General features: G+C 42.3%; 1 protein-coding gene across 1 annotated transcript; it reads right to left on the bottom strand.

Annotated features, from left to right (window-relative positions):
- Positions 1-16368: 16368 nt before the first annotated feature.
- LOC135527245 (smoothelin-like protein 1) lies at positions 16369-21883 on the bottom strand. The gene is made up of 6 exons (XM_064955845.1): positions 21696-21883; positions 20768-20884; positions 17716-18851; positions 17487-17601; positions 17247-17398; positions 16369-17148 (listed from the first exon to the last, which is right to left on the bottom strand). The coding sequence occupies exons 2-6, from the start codon at positions 20846-20848 to the stop codon at positions 16791-16793; spliced, it is 1842 nt and encodes a 613-aa protein (XP_064811917.1). The 5' UTR covers positions 20849-20884; positions 21696-21883; the 3' UTR covers positions 16369-16790.
- Positions 21884-22416: the final 533 nt, after the last annotated feature.

Below are 22416 nucleotides of genomic sequence, written 5' to 3'. Positions count from 1 at the left end.
TAAGCAAACCAGACTGCACGGTGTTCTTGTTTTTTTATTTTACAGACAGCCATGGGCACACTCCATCATCCCAACACATAATTTACAAACACAGCATTTGTGTTTAGTGAGTCCGCCAGATCAGAGGCATTTGGGATGAAAACGTATTATTTTGGCAGGTGTGATTTTAAACCAAACCCTAAACACACTGCTAACCTTATGCCTAACCTTAAATTAAGACAAATTCTTACGATATAGCCATTTTGACTTTTTGCCGTGACAACTGTACAGTCGTGGCCAAAAGTTTTGACAATGACACAAATATTAATTTTCACAAAGTCTGCTGCCTCATTGTCTTTAGATATTTTTGTCAGATGTTACTATGGAATACTGAAGTATAATTACAAGCATTTCATATGTGTCAAAGGCTTTCATTGACAATTACATGAAGTTGGTGCAAAGAGTCAATATTTGCAGTGTTGACCCTTCTTTTTCAAGACCTCTGCAATCTGCACTGGCATGCTGTCAATTAACTCCTGGGCAACATCCTGACTGATGGCAGCCCATTCTTGCATAATCAATGCTTGGCGTTTGTCAGAATTTGTGGGGTTTTGTTTATCCACCCGCCTCTTGAGGATGACCATAAGTTCTCAAAGAGATTAAGGTCTGGGGAGTTTCCTGGCCATGGACCCAAAATATCGATGTTTTGTTCCCCGAGCCACTTAGTTATCACTTTTGATAACTGTTCGTCACCAAACTGTTGTTCATCACCAAACTGTTTCTGGATGGTTGGGAGAAGTTGCTCTCGGAGGATGAGTTGGTACCATTCTTTATTCAATAACTGTGTTGTGAGTGAGCCCACTCCCTTGGCTGAGAAGCAACCCCACACATGAATGGTCTCAGGATGCTTTACTGTTGGCATGACACAGGACTGATGGTAGCGCTCACTTGTCTTCTCCGGACAAGCTTTTTTCCGGATGACCCAAACAATCGGAAAGGGGATTCATCAGAGAAAATGACTGTAACCCAGTCATCAGCAGTCCAATCCCTGTACCTTTTGCAGAATATCATTCTGTCCCTGATGTTTTTCCTGGAGAGAATGGCTTCTTTGCTGCCCTTCTTGACACCAGGCCATCCTCCAAAAGTCTTTGCCTCACTGTGCGTGCAGATGCACTCACACCTGCCTGCTGCCATTCCTGATCAAGCTCTGTACTGATGATGCTCCGATCGCACAGCTGAATCAACTTTAGGAGACAGTCCTGGTGCTTGCTGGACTTTCTTGGGCACCCTGAAGCCTTCTTCACAACAATTGAACCGCTCTTCTTGAAGAGTGACCTAAAACAACAATATAGCAAGGTCAGATGATGTCAATCCTTCTTGACTTATTTTCAACTTTTTAAGTGCCGTTTGTTAAGTGTGTTTTATCCTATATTTATATATATTTTATTTTTAATCCCAGCCCCCATCCCTGCAGGAGGCCATTTGCCTTTTGGTAGGCCATCATTGTAAATAAGAATATATTATTAACTGACTTGCCTAGTTAAATAAAGGTTCAATAAAAATAATACATCCGCATACAAACATGGTCTCTTTCTTGAGTAAGGCGGGTGTTTCAGCCTAGCTCAGTGCTTTCTGTGGTGGAGGGGCAGCCAGCGAAAATACAGAGTTTAGGCATTCACTCATGGAGACACTATGTCTCCGCAGAATCTACAGGGAGAGCTAGGCAATTCAAGCCCCTTAGGGTGCTGCCACAGATTTACATTAGAAGTGTGGCGGTCCATGAAGGCTCAATGCCATTGGCCACACACATGAAATGACGTCAAATCATGTTTTTCTAAAGTAGCTTTGATTGGACTGTTCATGTCAACGTCATACTTTCACAATCTTAGCTGGCAAATTAGACAAGCAGTCATTATCATGAATCACATCAACAATCTCCTGGCAAATCCTTTTCATATGAAGATAAATTATAGATAAAAACTTATCAGTGCTCATCGGCCATTGGACATAAACATTACACAACAAGCCGAAAGTCGCAAATGTAACAATGAGTGGTTTTGAAGGAATCAATGGCTAACTGCAAGTGTCACAAAGCAATCACTATTTTGCTTCCCTTGCCTGCTATTAGGTGGAGAGGGTGTGTGGTCCAAGTCTGGGTTTAAGGATTTAAAACATCTGTCTGAAAGGGTCTATTTTCCAAGTTTTTAAAAGGATAAACATTCACATGCAACACCATGGACCAGAAAAGGTAGAATACAATGGCCATGCTGTCAATCTGGCATGATTTCTGCTACGTTCAAGACAACTGGGAACTCAGAAAAAAAACTAGCTTCGACTGGGAAAATACGTTTTGAACGGTCATCCAAGTCGGGAACTCGGGCCTCTTTCTAGAGCTCCGACCTGAAGATCACTGACATCATGATTCAACCTTGTTTTTCAGAGTTCTCAGTTGTCTTGAAAGCACCATAAATCCAGAGAATGACTAAGTTTGCACACAAGGACCACGGCTCAACGTTCAAGTTAGCACCGCATAACTTTTTTATTTAAGTAGGCAAGTCAGTTATAAACAAACTCTTATTTACAATGACAGGCTAGTAGTGGGTTAATTGCCATGTCTGTCTACAATTATTTTCTCAGTGGTTTAACTGCCTTGTCTGGCCCCACGGGTAGAACAACAGTTTTTTACCTTGTCAGCTTGGGGATTCGATCCAGCAACCTATCAATTACCGGCCTAACGCTCTAACTACTAGGCTACCTGCCGCCATAACAACAGTCCAAAAATGTACTGTATGCTGCTGCATAAATTGTTCCATATGCCAGGGAGATATGTATCCTGTAGCTAAGAAAGTAATACTAAGTGTATGTTGTGTAGTAAGCTGTTAATAGCCCAGAATTTAGCCTACTGTTCTGACTTGGTGGTGTAAAATGGTTATATCAACAACTCGCTCATTAATGTCTTAATCGAAATTACGGCTTGCCTCGTATCCGCGCATCGTTCCCTTAAACCATAGTTTGTACAATTATTATATTGCTTACATAGGTATATCTGATTCGTATATTAGAATTTTAGTCAATGTTGGAATTATTTCATTGTTTTGCTTACTTTGTGTATTATAATTATAATGTTCTTTTCTTCACGAGGAGGAGATACTATATAATGTTGTTTGGTCTGTAACCATGTTTGCCAGTGACAATCTCTTCCCATTCATATATATTTTTGTTAAACAAAAAGTTAAGTAATAGACCCTGTTATTCCAGTTGATATTTCAAGGGTTGTAATGTTAGCGCAATGTGTGTCGGTATATTGTCTATAAAAGTGGATCCTCGTGATTGTATTTTCCTTACTTTTTAGACCACATAGGCCTAATAAAATAATAAAATGTTGTGTAGTGGTTTTGCTGGCATGCACCTAAAAAACTTGGTTGAGTTGCCCCATCAAGATTTACATGCTAAAATTGCCACTGACAAGGACAGACGACTCATCTACTTCCTGCCATTAACCAAACAATTCATCAAGCGTACATTGACCACTCCAGGAATTTCATTTAACATTTCAACGTCATCTTCTTCCAAAACTCAAGAAATTACTCATTTAATAGGTGCCCCGCGCCGTAGCTTAAAGCAAAACAGGCCATCAGACTGTTAAACAGCCACCACTAACATTGAGTGGCTGCTGCCAACACACTGACTCAACTCCAGCCACTTTAATAATGGGAATTGATGTAAAATATATCACTAGCCACTTTAAACAATGCTACTTAATATAATGTTTACATATCCTACATTATTCATCTCATATGTATACGTATATACTGTATTCTATATCATCTACTGCCTCTTTATGTAATACATGTATCACTAGCCACTTTAAACTATGCCACTTTGTTTACATACTCATCTCATATGTATATACTGTACTCGATACCATCTACTGCATCTTGCCTATGCCGCTCTGTACCATCACTCATTCATATATCTTTATGTACATATTCTTTATCCCTTTACACTTGTGTGTATAAGGTAGTAGTTTTGGAATTGTTAGTTAGATTACTTGTTGGTTATTACTGCATTGTCGGAACTAGAAGCACAAGCATTTCGCTACACTCGCAATAACATTGCTAACCATGTGTATGTGACAAATATATTTGATTTGATTTTGATTTGATTTGACTTGAACACAATAATCTCCAAATTGAGAGAGATCCATGTAATTCCAGTTGATACTTCTCGTGATCTTCACAGATTTTACTTTTACTTTGCTTTCTCCACCACTTTGGATATTTTCATTGGATTCACCAAGTCGTGTGTACATAATCCCAGAAAACGTACTCCTACCAGATACGATGGGGAATCATCAACACTTTGTTTTCTTTTTAATACGAATTTAGCTTATTTTCCCATTCAACATTTCCAATGCCATCCAATTCAAGCTCCATCTTCCAGCATCTCTTTTTATCCAGACCATCATCCTTTTCATTCTGTCATGTTGTATGATATATTGCCACAAATCTAATGCATATTGATGCTATTCCATCTTTATACAAAAGTTTCTGAAAAAACGTATACACTTACGTATACAAAACTCATATGCCAACAAGGGGAAACTTAGTCAGTTGTCCAACCGAATGCATTCAACCGAAATATGTCTTCTGCAATTAACCCAACCTCTCTGAATCAGAGAGGTGAGCTGCCTTAATCGACATCCATGTCATCGGCAGCTGTGAATTAGTTGTTGTTAGCAGACTTTTTCGCCTTACCGGCTCGGGGATTCAGAACAGTAACCTTTCGGTTACTGGGCCAATGCTCTTTGCCTAGCGACCATAGATTGCTGTTTATGTATCTAGTCATGTATATTTTGATAATCATAATCACTAGTATTGCTAGCATATCTGACGTTAGCTAGCTAGTGGCAACTAACGTTAGCCTACCTCAATACAAATCAGATTTGGCTTGGCAGCACGATAACATTCAAAAAAGAAGGCAAATAATTAGTAGGAAAACCGTTTGTTGTGATTATGATGTTGCCAGATTGACTTCAGATGCAGTATAACTTTAGCCAGCTAACTAAGATTGAGGGGACCACCATATTTTAGCAAGCTAACATTAGCATTGCTAGCTATTTTTGATCAACTTTGTTAGTGTGATGGAACATTTTATGTTGGTGCTTTTCTATTTATACATTTCTGTGTTCTATGTTTGTGCTTTTCAGGTGACTGATTTTTTTTTCTTCAAGTGACTGATTGAAAGAACCCTCACTATCAGTATCTGCAATTTGGCAGTACGCCCAGACCCTTATTTTGAGAACAAAAGATCTCAGTTTCAAGGTCTCAGCTTAGAGAGAAGAAACCTCGTGAGGTATTGGTCTGTCACATGCATGACCCAGTATTGGTCGGTCACATGAATGAAGCAAATGTTAATGATTAATTCATTTTGATTAAGCTAAATCATGCAAATATGACTTTTGTGCAGTATATAAGAGAACTAACGGGACTGCCCCGTGAGAGACTTCAGACTGGTACTTTATGCATCTAAGTTTGACTGTGACCTCTCCAGCTTGCTGACAATAAAGAGTGATTAATTTAATATTGACTTTGAGTGTCCTGTGTAAGAATTTCCACAACAATTTGTTGTCATGAACTGGATCAGTGATTCCACCTGTGGAGCATCCCAGGGAAGGACACCGGTGCCGCATTCCGTAGTGGGGAAGAATAGAGGAATTACCCGTCTGACCAAAGACGACGTGGACCCGTCCAGACCAGACTTTCACTGAGAGTTGCCCGGGGGAAGATACCAGATCTGCGAACTTCTGAGGGACATGTCTTCTGAATTCCAGTAAGTCAATTAATGTAATTCAGGTGAGCAACGCATTAAAAGGTACCCATAGTCTTATAGAGAGAAGGATATTCACTAGTTTTATGAGAAGACAAGAGCAAGGAAGTAACTGTACCATGGAAATCCCCGCTGACAGCTGTCTTTATATAAGGGCACAGGACGAGACCCAGATGCAGACAAAGGAGGCAGATGGTTCGAGTCTCTGATATTTATTAGTATCCAAGGGGCAGGCAAGAGAATGGTCGTGGACAGGCAAGAAGATCATAACGAGGTCAGAGTCCGGGCAGGCAAGGGTCATAACCCGGGAGGACTAGCAAAAGAAAGATAAGAAAAAGCAGGAGCACGGGAAAAACATGCTGGTTGACTTGACAAGATGAACTGGCACAGAGAGACAGGAAACACGGATAAATACACCGGGGAAAATAAGCGAAACCTGGAGGGGGTGGAGACAGTCACAAGGACAGGTGAAACAGATCCGGGCGTGAGACTAGGCATTTATAAGAAACGTCTATGTGGTCTGCAGCCCCTACAAATAACACAAGGTATTTTTGAATACGTTGTGTTATTAAATATGTACAGGAGATACATATGGTGCATAGAAAGTAACAACAAGAGAATCGTTGAAGATGTACATGGGTAATAAGGGAGATTACCGAGTGTGTTTGGGAATAGTACTAAGCAAATGTGGATGTGAAAGTTGTGGGATTGTGAGATATGGCATACTAAGCTGATTGAAATTTGGCTGATTTACATTTTGATACTAAATGGATTGAAATTATTACTATTAATTACTATTTTAATTTGGATAATAAGATTGACATTTTTATATTAAGCCGATGGAAATTTGGATAATAAGATTGATTGAAATTTGTATACTAAGCTGATAGAAATTTGGATAACAAGATTGAAATATGGATAATAATCTGATTGAAAATTGCATAATAAGAGAAATTTAACAAAATAATTCTGAGTGAATGAGGTAGAGGATGACATCTCAGAAATCTCATACATATCATGCCTCAGAGGATAACATGTCTCAATTAGTAACGAGGATAACATGATAACATGTCTCATTGGAGATAACATGATTACACGTCTCATTAGTAACGAGGGTAACATGACCTTAGATTACATGAGGATAGCATGACTCATCAGTAGAGTTTGATGGTATAACGTTATTTTTGCGGACTTGTTTACGTGCTGCTGTGCGTTTTGTTGCTAACCTTACTTTGCTACCTGACAACTTTACGGTTTTTACTTTTTAATTATCGTTTATATTTTGAGTTTTTTCCTCACTCAATTTTTTTTTCTTTTTCATTCAACTTTTTCACTCCGGACGCTTTATCTGGACGTGGTTCGTCAGGACCTCCACCAGCCGAAGCCTAGTAGAAACATTCTAATTGCAGTCACTGTACTCATAATATACTGGAGAACGATCGCCTGACAGCAAGGATAGCTGTGCTGCAAGCCCAGCCTCAGATGCAATCGTTAGGCAAGGGTAATTTCAGTGTAGGAAAGGATGAAACAGCGTCTGTGCCACCAGTAAGTACAGATAGTAGTATAAATCCCCTCGCATGGTCCCCGCAGCCGGACAACTTTCTCATGGCTTCTGGAGGGAAATGCTGTAGGAATGCTCAACCGGTGTCGCTCATTCAGCCGACAGAAACGTTCAACTGGTTCTCCCCATTAAGCAGCGAGTCAGAGGCCGAGCCTTCTCTGGTCTCTACTCCTCCCGTTACGGGGTCTGAGACGCCGAAGCCTCTCACCATTAGCTCTGACAAATTGAAAACCCGAGTCATTGGCGACTCCATTACCCGTAGTATAAGACTTAAAACAAATCATCCAGCGATCATACACTGTTTACCAAGGGGCAGGGCTACCGACGTTGAGGCTAATCTGAAGATGGTGCTGGCTAAAGCTAAAACTGGCAAGTGTAGAGAGTATATGGATATTGTTATCCACGTATTGTTATCCACGGCACCAACGATGTTAGGATGAAACAGTCAGAGGTCACCAAGCGCAACATAGCTTCAGCGTGTAAATCAGCTAGAAAGATGTGTCACCATCGAGTAATTGTCTCTGGTCCCCTCCCAGTTAGGGGGAGTGATGAGCTCTACAGCAGTCTCAGAACTCAATCGCTGGTTGAAAACTGTTTTCTACCCATCCCAAAAGATAGAATTTGTAGATAATTGTCCCTCTTTCTGGGACTCACCCACAAACAGGACCAAGCCTGGCCTGTTGAGGAGTGACGGATTCCGTCCTAGCTGGAGGGGTGCTCTCATCTTATCTACGAACATAGACAGGGCTCTAACTCCCCTAGCTCCACAATAAAATAGGGTACAGGCCTGCCAGCTTAGTGGAGTCTGCTAATAGCACAGTCAGTGTAGTCAGCTCAGCTATCCCCATTGAGACTGTGTCTGTGCCTCAACCTAGGTTGGGCAAAACTAAACATGGCGGTGTTCGCCTTAGCAATCTCAATGGAATAATGACCTCCTCCATTCCTGCCATTATTGAAAGAGATTGTGATACCTCACATCTCAAAATAGGGCTACTTAACGTTAGATCCCTCACTTCCAAGGCAGTTATAGTCAATTAACTAATCATAATTAACTAATCACTGATCATAATCTTGATGTGATTGGCCTGACTGAAACATGGGTTAAGCCTGATGAATTTACTGTGTTAAATGAGGACTTTCCTCCTGGTTACACTAGTGACCCCCGCGCATCAAGTAAAGGCGGAGGTGTTGCTAACATTTACGATAGTAAATTGCAATTTACATTTTTTTTTGACGTTTTCATCTTTTGAGCTACTAGTCATGAAATCTATGCAGCCTACTCAATCACTTTTTATAGCTACTGTTTTACAGGCCTCCTGGGCCATATACAACGTTCCTCACTGAGTTCCCTGAATTCCTATCGGACCTTGTAGTAGTCATGGCAGATAATATTCTAATTTTTGGTGACTTTAATATTCATGTGGAAAAGTCCACAGACCAACTCCAAAAGGCTTTAGGAGCCATCATCGACTCAGTGGGTTTTGTCCAACATGTCTCCGGACCTACTCACTGCCACAGTCATAGTCTGGACCTAGTTTTGTCCCATGGAATAAATGTTGTGGATCTTAATGTTTTTCCTCATAATCCTGGACTATCGGACCACCATTTTATTACGTTTGCAATCGCAACAAATAATCCACTCAGACCCCAACCAAGGATCATCAAAAGTCATGCTATAAATTCTCAGACAACCCAAAGATTCCTTGATGCCCTTCCAGACTCCCTCTGCCTACCCAAGGACGCCAGAGGACAAATATCAGTTAACCACCTTACTGAGGAACTCAATTTAACCAGCAATACCCTAGATGCAGTCGCACCCCTAAAAACTAAAATCATTTGTCATAAGAATCTAGCTCCCTGGTATAAAGAAAATACCCGAGCTCTGAAGCAAGCTTCCAAAAAATTGGAACGGAAATGGCGCCACACCAAACTGGAAGTCTTCCAACTAGCTTGGAAAGACTGTACCGTGCAGTATCGAAGAGCCCTCACTGCTGCTCGGTCATCCTATTTTTCCAACTTAATTGAGGAAAATAAGAACAATCCAAAGTTTATTTTTGATATTGTCGCAAAGCTAACTAAAAAGCAGAATTCCGCAAGAGAGGATGTCTTTCACTTCAACAGTGATGAATTCATGAACTTCTTTGAGGAAAAGATCATGATCATTAGAAAGCAAATTACAGACTCCTCTTTAAATCTGCATATTCTTCCAAAGCTCAGTTGTCCTGAGTCAGCCTCCAGTATTTATGCTGCAGTAGTTTATGTGTCAGGGGGCTACGGTCAGTCTGTTATTTCTGGAGTATTTCTCCTAGTCTGTTATATCTGGAGTATTTCTCCTGTCTTATCAGGTGTCCTGTGTGAATTTAAGTGTGCTCTCTCTAATTCTGAGTCCTAGGACCATACCTCATGACTACCTGGTGTGATGACTCCTTGCTGTCCCCAGTCCATCTGCCTGCGGCATGGAACCCTGACATGTTTACCGGATGTGCTACCTGTCCCAGACCTGCTGTTTTCAACTCGCTAGAGACAGCAGGAGCGGTAGAGATACTCTCAATGGTCGGCTATGAAAAGCCAACTGACATTTACTCCTGAGGTGCTGGACCTGTTGCACCCTTGACAACTACTGTGATTATTATTATTTGACCATGCTGGTCATTTATGAACATTTAAACATCTTGGCCATGTTCTGTTATAATCTCCATCCGGCACAGTCAGAAGAGGACTGACCACCGCTCATAGCCTGGTTCCTCTCTAGGTTTCTTCCTTGGTTCTGGCCTTTCTAGGGAGTTTTTCCTAGCCACCGTGCTTCTACACCTGCATTGCTTGCTGTTTGCGGTTTTAGGTTGGGTTTCTGTACAGCACTTTGAGATATCAGCTGATGTAAGAAGGGCTATATAAATACATTTGATATGTGGAGATATGAAAGGAGAAATTACTATTCCTGAATATTATTTTCAATAGAACACTATAGTGAATCTTCAAACCTCTGTATGAATAGAACACTGATGTAGAGGAGGAATTTGTGATGTAACACAAATGTATAATGGGCTACTAAGAGAGATAAAGTAACATAATATTGAGTATAATGTGTTACTAGAGATCTGAGGAAGTAACAATATCTATTTTTGACCAACTTTGCTAGTAACAGTCATGGCAACATTGCCATCTCTCTTAAGTAAATGTTGACGACATCATAATATTGCAAAATTGTTTCCTGCAAATTATTGGCCTACTTTAGAATTGTCATAGTATTTCCATGCCACTACATTTGTGTAATTTAGACGAAACAGTCACATTAGACTCCAAGGTGCCACCCATGTCTAAGGCCCAAATAAATATTGGATGCAGCTATGGTGGTACAAGCTAACTCATGTCTGACTAAAACAGTGTACTAACTAGCAGCAACAAACTCAAACCAACCCAGGGCCATATCAAAACACGCCACAGTTAGTTGCATAGTGTAACGGCGTCACCGGTCTGAATCTAATCAAATCTGGAGTCAATCTGTAAAGCATAGAATTAGTTTACAAACGAGATTATGTTATTTCTCAAGCTACAGTATGTTTATAATTGAGGGATGATGACAATCATTGACCCTGTTTTTCTGTTAAACAAACTGCACAGTTAGGTGCCAGACTGATGCTCTGGTCTTGAACAGATGCCGGGACCTAACAGAAAGAGCAAAGGTGGGTATCATAACATGTCCAGCAATGTGATTGCAATGGTTTTAGCAACCTCCAAAAATAATTTCATTCACTGTTCAATATTTTCACAGCTTGTCAGACAAGACCTCAGACTAAAAGTGTGTCATGCAACACAAGGACCCTTGTGACATCTCTATTGTTGCCAGAGTCAAGATCGATTCTTATGAAAAGAACATTAGGTCTCTGATAGTGACCCTAGTTAAGGCCCTGATGACACAGATGGCTTCATCAACAACAACAGGCACATTGTGTTCTATGAAATGTGAAAAGTTTTATAAAAATATACCCGGCTTGATAAAATAGTAGGCTAATTCCTCAGCCAACCAGATACAGCTAGTAGATGTATTTTGGTTGCGAAGTGCGTTAGCAAAAAGCTTGGTCCTTTCTTTAGAACAAAATGCAATTTACCACTTGGCTGTCTATTATATCACCCTGTCACAGGCCCTCCCAGTCAACACCACTTCATAAGATTGCCTGCTGCAGTTGTTCAAGAGATGTCCAGTTTGCAGCCGAACATGCAGCATAGAGAAGACCAGGAAGGGGGCCGTCATCAGCTTCGTGCAGACATGCCCTCACTGTGAGCATTCCTATGAATGGATTAGTCAGCCACATTTTGGCGAGTATCCGGCCAGCAGCCTTCACCTTTCAGTGGCAACAGCTTTCACAGGCTCATCATTGGTACAAATACAGAAGGTAACCCACTTCATTACTTTGATACATTTGAGAACACAATTGTGAAACATAATGCATGTGAACTGACATTATTTGTTGCTTATTTTCTGCTTCTTAGATGCATTTAATAATGTCCATGGGCTCTGGCAAAGACCTCACCTCCAGCCTCCAGCCTCACCTCTTGTCTGCTCACCGACAGTCGTCAATGGTAGCGTAGGTAATATCTGACACACAAACATATACTACAGTGCCTTTGGAAAGTATTCAGACCACTTGCCTTTTTCCACATTTTGTTACGTTCTAGCCTTATTCTAAAATGGGTTAAATAAAAAATAATCCTCAGCAATCTACACACAATACCCCATAATGACAAAGCAAAAACAGGTTTTTAGAAATGTTTGCAAATTTATTTAAAAAAATGTAAAAAAATACCTTATTTACATAAGTATCCATTTAATGTTGGCTTCACTTGGCTTTCCATACAAATCCTTCCATTAAAAAAGGAACCTGGTTTTTAGTCACTTTCTCATTGTAAAAACAACGATGGTGAGATTAATGCTACTGCTATTCATGGATTAATTATCTGTGCCTGCGTTGGCCACAAAGGCTACAGAAAAATTGCATGCATCCAATGTATTTAGTCAGGCAATGTCCACATTATTCTCACATATTTTAGAATGTAATAATAATTTTTATATCAAGGCCTAAAAAATGCATTATTCTTAAAATGATAATGGCCCACTTTTTCTTTTACACTTTTTGGGGGGAGAGTGGTTCTATAGTAGGTCCTTATATGTACAATTATAGAAATTATACAATTGTATTATATTGTGTTCCTTCAAAATGACAATTAAGTGCTTGAAATAGTCCCTGAAAGTCCTTGAATTTGACTTGCCAATGTCTTTATGAACCCTGCTTAAAGGATGAATATTCCTAGGCTCATGTTGTTGTATAGGTGGAGTTATGGGTGCAATTTGCATATATTCCCTTTCATTCCTCTAGTCTAGTACACATGTGGAACTGCATAAAAATCGTTTTTATTGTGCTTTCAAACCATTTTGGAATTTTGATCCCAATGTCAAACATTGGCCCAATTATTTATAGAAAGATCCTTATAGACGTTCAGTGTCTACTATGATGGTAAAGATTTATCTTGATTTTGTGTAACAGTACGAGATATTCTGATGTGCTGAACGTTTTTACATATTTGTTTTATATTTTCCGTGCCAAAATATGATTTCAAAAACAATAGGACTCTCTGTATGATGCGGGTCTTCAGTCTTATAGACAGTGGCTTCACTCCTGCTCAAGTCTCATTTTCAGTATTTGTGCCCCTTGCCCTTAGGCCTGGACTGTGATCCGGCTCTTCCGAGTGAGTGTATGGCATGTTGTTCTGGTTAGGTATCTGCTCTGCTACTTACAGATCCATCCGGTTGCAGCAATAGAGAGAGCCACCGACATCCACCAGGTAAGAACATGGTGTGACTTTCTGTAGATTTCTCCAAAATCCAGTGTGGTGTGGGTTCCATCCTTATTGTCTCACCCACCTCCAGCTCTGGTAGGTCTCAAGCAGTCTGGTCGAAGACGTCTCGACCGGACTGCTCCTAGACAGAAGGCTCCTAGACAGAAGGCGTTGCACTGCTGTCCATGTTTTCGGGGTGTGTTCCTCCACTGTAAGATGGCCTTCCAGGGGCTGTGTCCAGTTTTTTTTACAACCTTGACAGCTGACTGCCTTGCCATTTGCCAATGGGAGCTTTGGAAAGGAGGTCATGTGGTCAAACTCCCATTCTGAGGCGTAACGCTTGAACTGTGCAATGAGTTGTGTGCCATTGTCCGTGATGTCCTAGCCAGGCTGACCTTGCCTTGCGAACGGTGCCTTGCAGCGCTTTATGACTGCCTCTGCAGACAAGTCAGGGAGCAGTTCAATCTCCCAAAAGTCAGAGTAGTGATCAACGATGAGAAGATCGTACTTTTGTCTGTGACTGAATAACCATGGTGACGATCTGCTAGTGCCTTGTGGGTAATTCTTGCAACATCATGGTTTCATTTTGCTGTTCATGCGCATGCTCGTCGCATGTGGTACAGCTGCTGACAAAGTCTTTCATTTCTGCCTGCATGTTTGGCCAGTATAATGTTTTGCGTGCTTGGCGGGAGCATACTTCACCTCCAATGTGACTGGGGTTCCAGGAGCTTCACATCGTGGTCGTGTTCTGGTTCTTCGTCAGTGTCACCACAGCCTACAATCAGGATATCATCAACGATGGGTTCAATCCCCTTGAGCAAGACATTAACTCGTGCTGCTTCCGTTGGTCAACCCCGGGCACCACGGAGACACCAAACGGGAGCTTGAGCCAACGCTTTCCCACCCTAACATATTAGATGACTGTCATTCATATTCCATTCACCCATCTCAATGTAACATCGATAGGTTTAGGCAATTACATAATAATCGAAGTTACTCTATATGCATCATGAGGTTGCTACAATCTAGCCTACAAAGCCTACAGGTCGAGAGACAAATTGGAGCCTTGCAGAGTCTTGCCTGCACCTAGCTTATCTGGGGTGTAATCATTTGTCCACACAGTTGCAAAAATGAACGAGAGTTTCTATTGGACAAATTGAGGTAGGTCCATCCACATGTCGTTACATTTGCTTCTGTTTAAGAAATGTTTGCAGCAGAATCAATTTCTTCTCGCATCCTTCTCGCATCTACGTGCTCTCCCCCTCTCACTTTGCTTGTGGACTTCAGTGCACAACACAACAACTGTGACCCTTTCTAAAAAAAAATATCTAAGCCATACCATAACTGCTAACCTCTACACAGTCTACATCTGTCATGTCTTATTATGTCTGTTCCTGTCCTTTCTCTTCACTCTGTCTCTCTCTGCTGGTCTTATTAGGTTACCTTCTCTTTCTCTCCTTCTCCAGCTGTTCCTCATCTCCCCTAACTAGCTCATTCACCCTTTCCCCACCTGTTCCCTTTTTTCCCTCTGATTAGGTCTCTATTTCTCTCTCTGTTCCTGCTACTTTCGGTGTCAGATTCTCGTTTGTGTTTCTCATGCCAGAAGCAAGCTATCGTCTCGTTTGCTTCCACCTAGTCCTATCCTGTCGGAGTCTGCCTGGCAGGTGCATCCTGCACTCTACTAACTATCTTTTGTTTGCACCGTGTCCAGTTCATCATATGCTACGTGTGATCAGCTACCACCGTTCCTCTGTGACCCGCACCGACCCAGAGCGACCTGCAGCCTGTCGCCGCTACCCAGCTATTCATCAGAGGGACTTTATGTTTCATTTGTCACCCTCTCTGCGGGTATTCTATTGTGCCATTGGCAACGTCGGAAGAGGATCTATGCCATTCCTGTTTTTTCATTAAAAGAACTCTGTTTCTGTTAAAACCGCTTTTGGGTCTTCACTCAAGTACATAACAACATCGTTGTCATCATATTAGGGAAGGATCGAACTTTACAGGATTGCTACCTGGAGGAAAATGGGGGAAGGTCATGCTTGTTCAATTTCAGTCAAGGGGAGTTTTTTACATGTTTTATCTAGTCCAGCGGAGTAGATTCAGATCAACTTTATTATCCCACCAGGGGGAAATTCATTTGGTCATGTGCTTAAAAAGACGGTACATAAAACATAAAGACACAGAAACAACACAATATAATTCATGTAATTTATAATTGATTGAATTTCTGTATTTCTCAGTGTTTTATGTAAGTTACTTATTAGGCTATATATCGATGTGTGCCAGATGCCGCCCCTCATCTCTGATTCTACGCTGGGCGCGCAATATCAAGTGTGCCTATTGGCTATTTAGTGTGGTCTCGATCAAATGATCCATAGCTTGCAAAGAGTTGCAAAGAAAAAGCCATATCTCAAACTGGCCAATTAAAAGAAAAGATTAAGATGGACAAAAGAACACAGACATTGGACCGAGGAACTCTGCCTAGAAGGCCAGCATCCCAGAGTTGCCTCTTCACTGTTGACGTTGAAACTGGTGTTTTGCTGGTACTATTTAATGAAGCTGCCAGTTGAGGACATGTGCGGCATCTGTTTCTCAAACTACACACTCTAATGTACTTGTCCTCTTGCTCAGTTGTGCACCAGGGCCTCCCACTCCTCTTTCTATTCTGGTTAGAGTTTGCGTTGTTCTGTGAAGGGAGTAGTAAACAGTGTTGTACGAGATCTTCAGTTTCTTGGTACTTTTTCGCATGGAATAGCCTTCATTTCTCAGAACAAAAATAGACTGAGTTTCAGAAGAAAGGACTTTGTTTCTGGCCATTTTGAGCCTGTAATCGAACCCACAAATGCTAATGATGCAGATACTCAACTAGTCTAAAGAAGGCCAGTTTTATTGCTTATTTAATAAAAACAACAGTTTTCAGCTGTGCTAACATAATTGCAAAAGGTTTTTCTAATTTCTAAATCAATTAGCCTTTTAAAATGATAAACTTGGATTAGCTAAAACAACGTGCCATTGGAACACAGGAGGGACGGTTGCTGATAATGGGCCTCTGTACGCCTATTCCATAAAAAATCAGCCGTTTCCAACTACAATAGTTATTTACAACATTAACAATGTCCACACTGTATTTCTGATCAATTTGATGTTATTTTAATGGACAAAAAATGTGCTTTCCTTTAAAAAACAAGGACATTTCTAAGTGACCCCAAACTTTTGAATGGTAGTATACATGGGTGGTCTGTCTGAAGAATAAATCAAAAGAATACATTATAATACACATTGGCGTTTAATGTTCCTCTGCGCAAAGTTCCAAAACACAGCATGTTAAATCATGTTTAAAATATCACAACAGGTTACAATTGACACACATTGTTGGAATTTGAGCATAATTCCAAACCTTCACAAAGCCAGCTTTTGAATACACAGTAGTAATGTGTCACACTTTAAGAAATGATGCTCATATACTCTTCACACACAATCACGTTGAACACTGTAAGACTCTACTTCATGATGTAGCTTAAGTCTTTCTTAATCTCTCTGAATCCCTCTCCTTTGGTCTTTTCAATGTATCTTTAGCGTTAGCTTAAGCCTGCCCTTCAACTAACAGTACAACTTCCCTTTCCTCTTTCTCTCCCTCCACCGCTGAGCTCTCCTCGCTTTCTTTCTCTTTCCCATCTTTTCCTTTGTTCTCCCCTCCCACACTCTCCTCCTCTTTCTTCTCTGTAGTGGTTTCTACCTCTCCGTCGGTCATCTTTTCACTCTTCTTTTCCTCTGCCGTGTCCTTCTTCTCCTTTTCTTCCTTGTCCTTCTTCTCCTTCTCTATTTTGGAGAGGTGATGACAGAGAGCCTGGACATAGGTGAACACACACATAGGATCTGGTCTGTTCCCCATCAGGAGCATATCACCAACCTCCAACAGGGGGTAGCAGTCAGCCATGGTCCTGAGAGAGAGAGAGAGAGAGACAGAGAGAGAGAGGATGATTACTTTACAACACACACACACTCAGACACAAACACACACACACATACAGCTTCGTACTCTGCTGTGTTGAAGGCCAGGGTGAAGTTCTTCTCTTTCTCAGATGCGTTCAGGGCTGAGAAGTCAAAAGCATCTGGGAAGAAGCGATGGATGAGTGCACAGAACGCCAGCCCATCACACCATGAAGATGAGAAGTTCTCTATGGAAACACCCTGGGAAAGAGAGGGTGGCAAGCAGGGTTATGGTTCCCCAGATGTCACTTCTTATGTCTCTTGTGCATGACCATGACCATCCCCTCACCTCATAGTTGCGTGTTTTGTTGGCACACCATGAAAGCACTTTCTGTTTGATTGATGCCCCACTTGCCACAGCCATAGATGATCTCTGAAGTTTGAAGTTGCGGACAACCGGTGTCCTTAAAATAAGTCAAAAGACAAATACAACTCTCCCCATTAGAATGTTGTTATATTAATAAAGATTATATATTTAATTATACACATTGGAACACATTATACATGTCATAACTTACTCAGGTGCATTTTGCTGGAACTTTGCTATGATGTCATTTTTTCTGGACATCCGGGCAGAGCGGGCAGAGTTCCGGGGTCGGATCACAGAGGGGGCTGCAGAGGATGGGGTAGAGGCGGTGGGATTCAAGACACTCTTTCTTTTGGTCTTCCCTTGCTTCTCCACCTCCTTGCTTTTCTCTTGAACCTTTCCTCCTCCCGCCCTTTCCTTTTCTTTTACTGGTTTGCTCTTGTTCTCTGGTGCCTTCCCTTCCTCTGCCTCTGCCTCCCCTCCCTCTCCCTTCCCTTGCTCTCCCTTCACTGCCTCTCCGTCTCCTTTCCCTGCCACTCCCTTCCCTGCCTCTCCCTTCCCTGCCACTCCCTTCCCTGCCACTCCCTTCCTTGCCACTCCCTTCCCTGCCTCTCCCTTCCCTGCCTCTCCCTTCCCTGCCACTCCCTTCCCTGCCTCTCCCTTCCCTGCTTCTCCTTTCCCTGCCTCTCCTATCCCTGCCTCTCCCTTCCCTGCTTCTCCCTTCCCTGCCTCTCCCTTCCCTGCCTCTCCCTTCCCTGCCACTCCCTTCCCTGCCTCTCCCTTCCCTGCTTCTCCTTTCCCTGCCTCTCCTATCCCTGCCTCTCCCTTCCCTGCTTCTCCCTTCCCTGCCTCTCCCTTCCCTGCCTCTCCCTTCCCTGCCTCTCCCTTCCCTGCTTCTCCCTTCCCTGCCTCTCCCTTCCCTGCCTCTCCCTTCCCTGCCTTTATTTTTCTGTCTTTCCTCTTCTCTTCATCTCCTTTTCTCTTTTCTATTTTCCCCCCCTTCCCCTCTTTCTTTTCTCCCCCCTTCTCTTTGTCCTCTTTCAGCTCCTCTTTCTTCTTCTCAATCTCTCCATTCTTGACCACCTCTTGCCCCTTTCCATTATTGTGCTCCTCCATCTCACTTTCCCCCTCTCCTTTCAACAATTTGGGGTCTTCTTCACCATTACCCTCATTGGCGTCGGTTACAGGCTGAGACTCCTCTATGTTTTCAATGCTAGCCCCTGTTGCCTGTTCTGGAGTTTTCGCCCTATTAGCCCCTGACTTGACCCTATGACCTTCCACTGTGTACTCCACCAGGTGCGCTCTCTTCGGGGGGTCACACTCCTGAACTGGAGCTTCTTTCTCTGTCTGAGAGACAAACCAGATAAGATTACAATTGGCAATTCTGAGCACTTGAGGTAGTTTTGGTTAGGGTTATAGGAGAGAACTGTTGTCAGAGACCTGATTTTATATCAGTTGTTGAGGGGAGAGACTATGTAAAGTGACATTATACATAGTTAAGTACTAAACTAGGAAATTAGTCTGTTTCACTCTAGGGGATCCCCATAGTTACTTTGGTGCTCATGTAGCCGATGCGAAATGGCTAGTTATTTAGCGGTGGTGCGCGCTAGTGGCGTTTCAATCGGTGACGTCACTCGCTCTGAGACCTTGAAGTAGTGGTTCCCCTTGCTCTGCAAGGGCCACTGCTTTTGGAGTGATGGGTAACGATGCTTCGAGGGTGACTGTTGCCTGTGTGCAGAGCGTCCCTGGTTCGCGCCCAGGTCGGGGCGAGGGGACGGACGTAAAGAATATACTGTTACACTCAGAACACATGTACAGAGTTGTACAGAGTTGTTTATGGCTGTAATATTACACGTCTATCAGAATGTTCCATGACTTTAATAAGTCACAACTGAAACATATTACATCAGATGGGGCCACAGTGTCTCCTGACCCCTCCTGTCTCAGCCTCCAGTATTTATGCTGCAGTAGTTTATGTGTCGGGGGGCTGGGGTCAGTTTGTTATATCTGGAGTACTTCTCCTGTCCAATTCGGTGTCCTGTGTGAATCTAAGTGTGTGTTCTCTAATTCTCTCCTTCTCTCTCTCGGAGGATCTGAGCCCTAGGACCATGCCCCAGGACTACCTGACACGATGACTCCTTGCTGTCCCCAGTCCACCTGGCCGTGCTGCTGCTCCAGTTTCAACTGTTCTGCCTTATTATTATTCGACCATGCTGGTCATTTATGAACATTTGAACATCTTGGCCATGTTCTGTTATAATCTCCACCCGGCACAGCCGGAAGAGGACTGGCCACCCCACATATGCTCTCTCTAATTCTCTTTCTTTCTCTCTCTCGGAGGACCTGAGCCCTAGGACCATGCCCCAGGACTACCTGACATGATGACTCCTTGCTCTCCCCAGTCCACCTGGCCGTGCTGCTGCTCCAGTTTCAACTGTTCTGCCTTATTATTATTCGACCATGCTGGTCATTTATGAACATTTGAACATCTTGGCCATGTTCTGTTATAATCTCTACCCAGCACAGCCAGAAGAGGACTGGCCACCCCACATAGCCTGGTTCCTCTCTAGGTTTCTTCCTAGGTTTTGGCCTTTCTAGAGAGTTTTTCCTAACCACCGTGCTTCTACACCTGCATTGCTTGCTGTTTGGGGTTTTAGGCTGGGTTTCTGTACAGCACTTTGAGATATCAGCTGATGTACGAAGGGCTGTATAAATAAATTTGATTTGATTTTGATTTGATACATGTTTATGTTGTTTTTATGTAATGCAAATATTCAACCTACTTTTAAGATATATAGCGTTGCAGATAATACAGTATGTTGGATTTATGTTAGGTCAGTGCACTTGAGGGACTGTCCCAGGTGTCACTCCTGGTCATGTTTCAGGGTAGTGACTCATCAGTGAAAATAGGATGGACACGTGTGCGTGTGTGTGTGTGTGCGTGCGTGTGTGCGTGTGTTGAGAGAGAGAAAGGCAGCAACATTCCTGTGCCAGAATTTGGCACAGGAACAGGTGTTGCCCAGCCATGACCACCACCAACCCCTCCCACTATCTTCGCTCCAAATACTATATTGGACCACATCACAAAAACAACTCTGCCACCTCATGGTAAAGCTACATGGCTGATGTTGTATGTGTTTTTGTTTCTTGAAAAACGTGTGTATTTGTTTGTCTGTAGGTGGTTGAGGTTTGTCTCTGTATGCATATTGTCTTGGGGTTGTCTGTATCTGTTTTGGGTGTGTTTTCTTCATCAACACACACACCTGATTGTTGTTGTTGTCCTCTATCTGGTTTGCTGTTGCATCGTTCCCAGAATCCTCCTGGTGGAGTGATACATCTTCCATGGTTTGATGGACTTCCTTTGTCTGTTTGTCCAACTTCTTCTGAAACATCAAGTCAAATCAGACTCTTCCTTTCCAAGGTTATTGAATTGCTCCTGATCATTCAATATCTATGTTCATTCAATGTCCATTCCATCAATCAGTGTAGCCTCAAAGTTCTAAGCAGAAATCTCTCTTGCTCTCTCTCTCTCCCTCTCTTTTGCTCTCTTTCTCTCTCTCTCTCTTTACTGCTCTGTCTCTGTCTCTCTATATCTCTCTGTCAGTGCTCTCATGTGTGTGGTTAGTGAGTGCCCCCTGCCCCCCTCCTGCCTTCGCTAGGATTCCAAGTCACTTTATCTGACCTGCAGAACAACACAGGTTCCAGAAATAGAGCTAGTGACATCGGCACAGTCCAACAGCCCGGACAGCTGCATCTGCTCTGGAAACCATGGGTACACAGACACATACACACACAAACATGCATAAGTACACACATGTATACGTGTGTGCAAATACACACATACATAGACAGACAGACACACACAAACACACTCACACACACAGACACACTCATATTATATTCTCAAGTCAAGCCCAAGCAAACAGATTTGCATAGTTGGGACTCTACTCAAATTAAATTGAATTCTTACCCTGATCCCAAGGACCCTAATGGCCTATTTAATCTCAAAGTAAATGCAGTCATTCAGATATAAGAGTTAACAGAAATAGTAACAATCAATACAGTTCACAGTTCAACACATACATGGAGACCAAGACATACAGAGACCAACACTTCCACGTACACATGCAGTGAGTCTTTGATGTTGATAAAAGCGTGTGAGTTGAGTGGTAGGAGAGGTGCAGCCCTTACCTTGTGTGGTACCTATAGCCCTCTGGGTTCGCTGTGGTCACTGTGTCCTGCTTTCTCTCTCTCTCTATTAAGTCAGTGTCCACTTCTGCCTGTCCTGTTTGTTTTAACTCCTCTCTCTCTTTCTGTTTTTCTGGCTCTCAATACAGTGTTAATAAACTGCAGCGACCAGTGAATCAGTAAGATGTGAATATTCTCTCTCTCTCTCTCTCTCTCTCTCTCTCTCTCTCTCTCTCTCTTTCTCTCTTTCTCTCTCTCTCTCTCTCTCTCTCTCCCCCCTCTCTCTCTCTCTCCCCCTCTCTCTCTCTCAGCAGAATGCTAATGTCCTGTAATGTCCAACCAGATTCGTACCGATATACAATGGGGTCCATAATCAAATAGAAAGTTATATTATTTTATACTAATACAATTGCTCAGAGAAAAATCTAAAAAAGATAAGGGTCATAAGTATTACTTCAGCACTCTATTCTTGCGAGGGTAACAACACACCCCAACAAATTATGAGATTGGAGAACACGTTGGGAGGGATCTTAGACCATTCCCCCATGCAGAATCTTTCCAGATCTTTGATATCCTTCATCTGCGCTCATGGACTGGCCTTTTCAATTCCATCCACAGGTTTTCAATGGGGTTCCAGTCCGGAGACTAAGATGGCCACTGCAAAATGTTGATTTTATGGTTAACCATTTCTTTGTGGAATTTGATTAGCGATTGGGGTTATTGT

Source organism: Oncorhynchus masou, chromosome 32 (genome assembly GCF_036934945.1).
Source record: "Oncorhynchus masou masou isolate Uvic2021 chromosome 32, UVic_Omas_1.1, whole genome shotgun sequence".
Taxonomy (NCBI): domain Eukaryota; kingdom Metazoa; phylum Chordata; class Actinopteri; order Salmoniformes; family Salmonidae; genus Oncorhynchus; species Oncorhynchus masou.
Note: the sequence above shows the minus strand (reverse complement) of the source record. Positions and strands in the feature narration are given on the sequence as shown.

Excerpts from the sequence above, each read along its gene's own strand:
- LOC135527245 (XM_064955845.1), bottom strand. The coding sequence starts at position 20,848 with ATGGAAGATGTATCACTCCACCAGGAGGATTCTGGGAACGATGCAACA. Across the intron at positions 17,399-17,486 it reads ACAAAACACGCAACTATGAG|GGTGTTTCCATAGAGAACTT; the intron begins GTGAGGGGATGG and ends TCTCTTTCCCAG. Across the intron at positions 17,149-17,246 it reads CTGGCCTTCAACACAGCAGA|GACCATGGCTGACTGCTACC; the intron begins GTACGAAGCTGT and ends TCTCTCTCTCAG.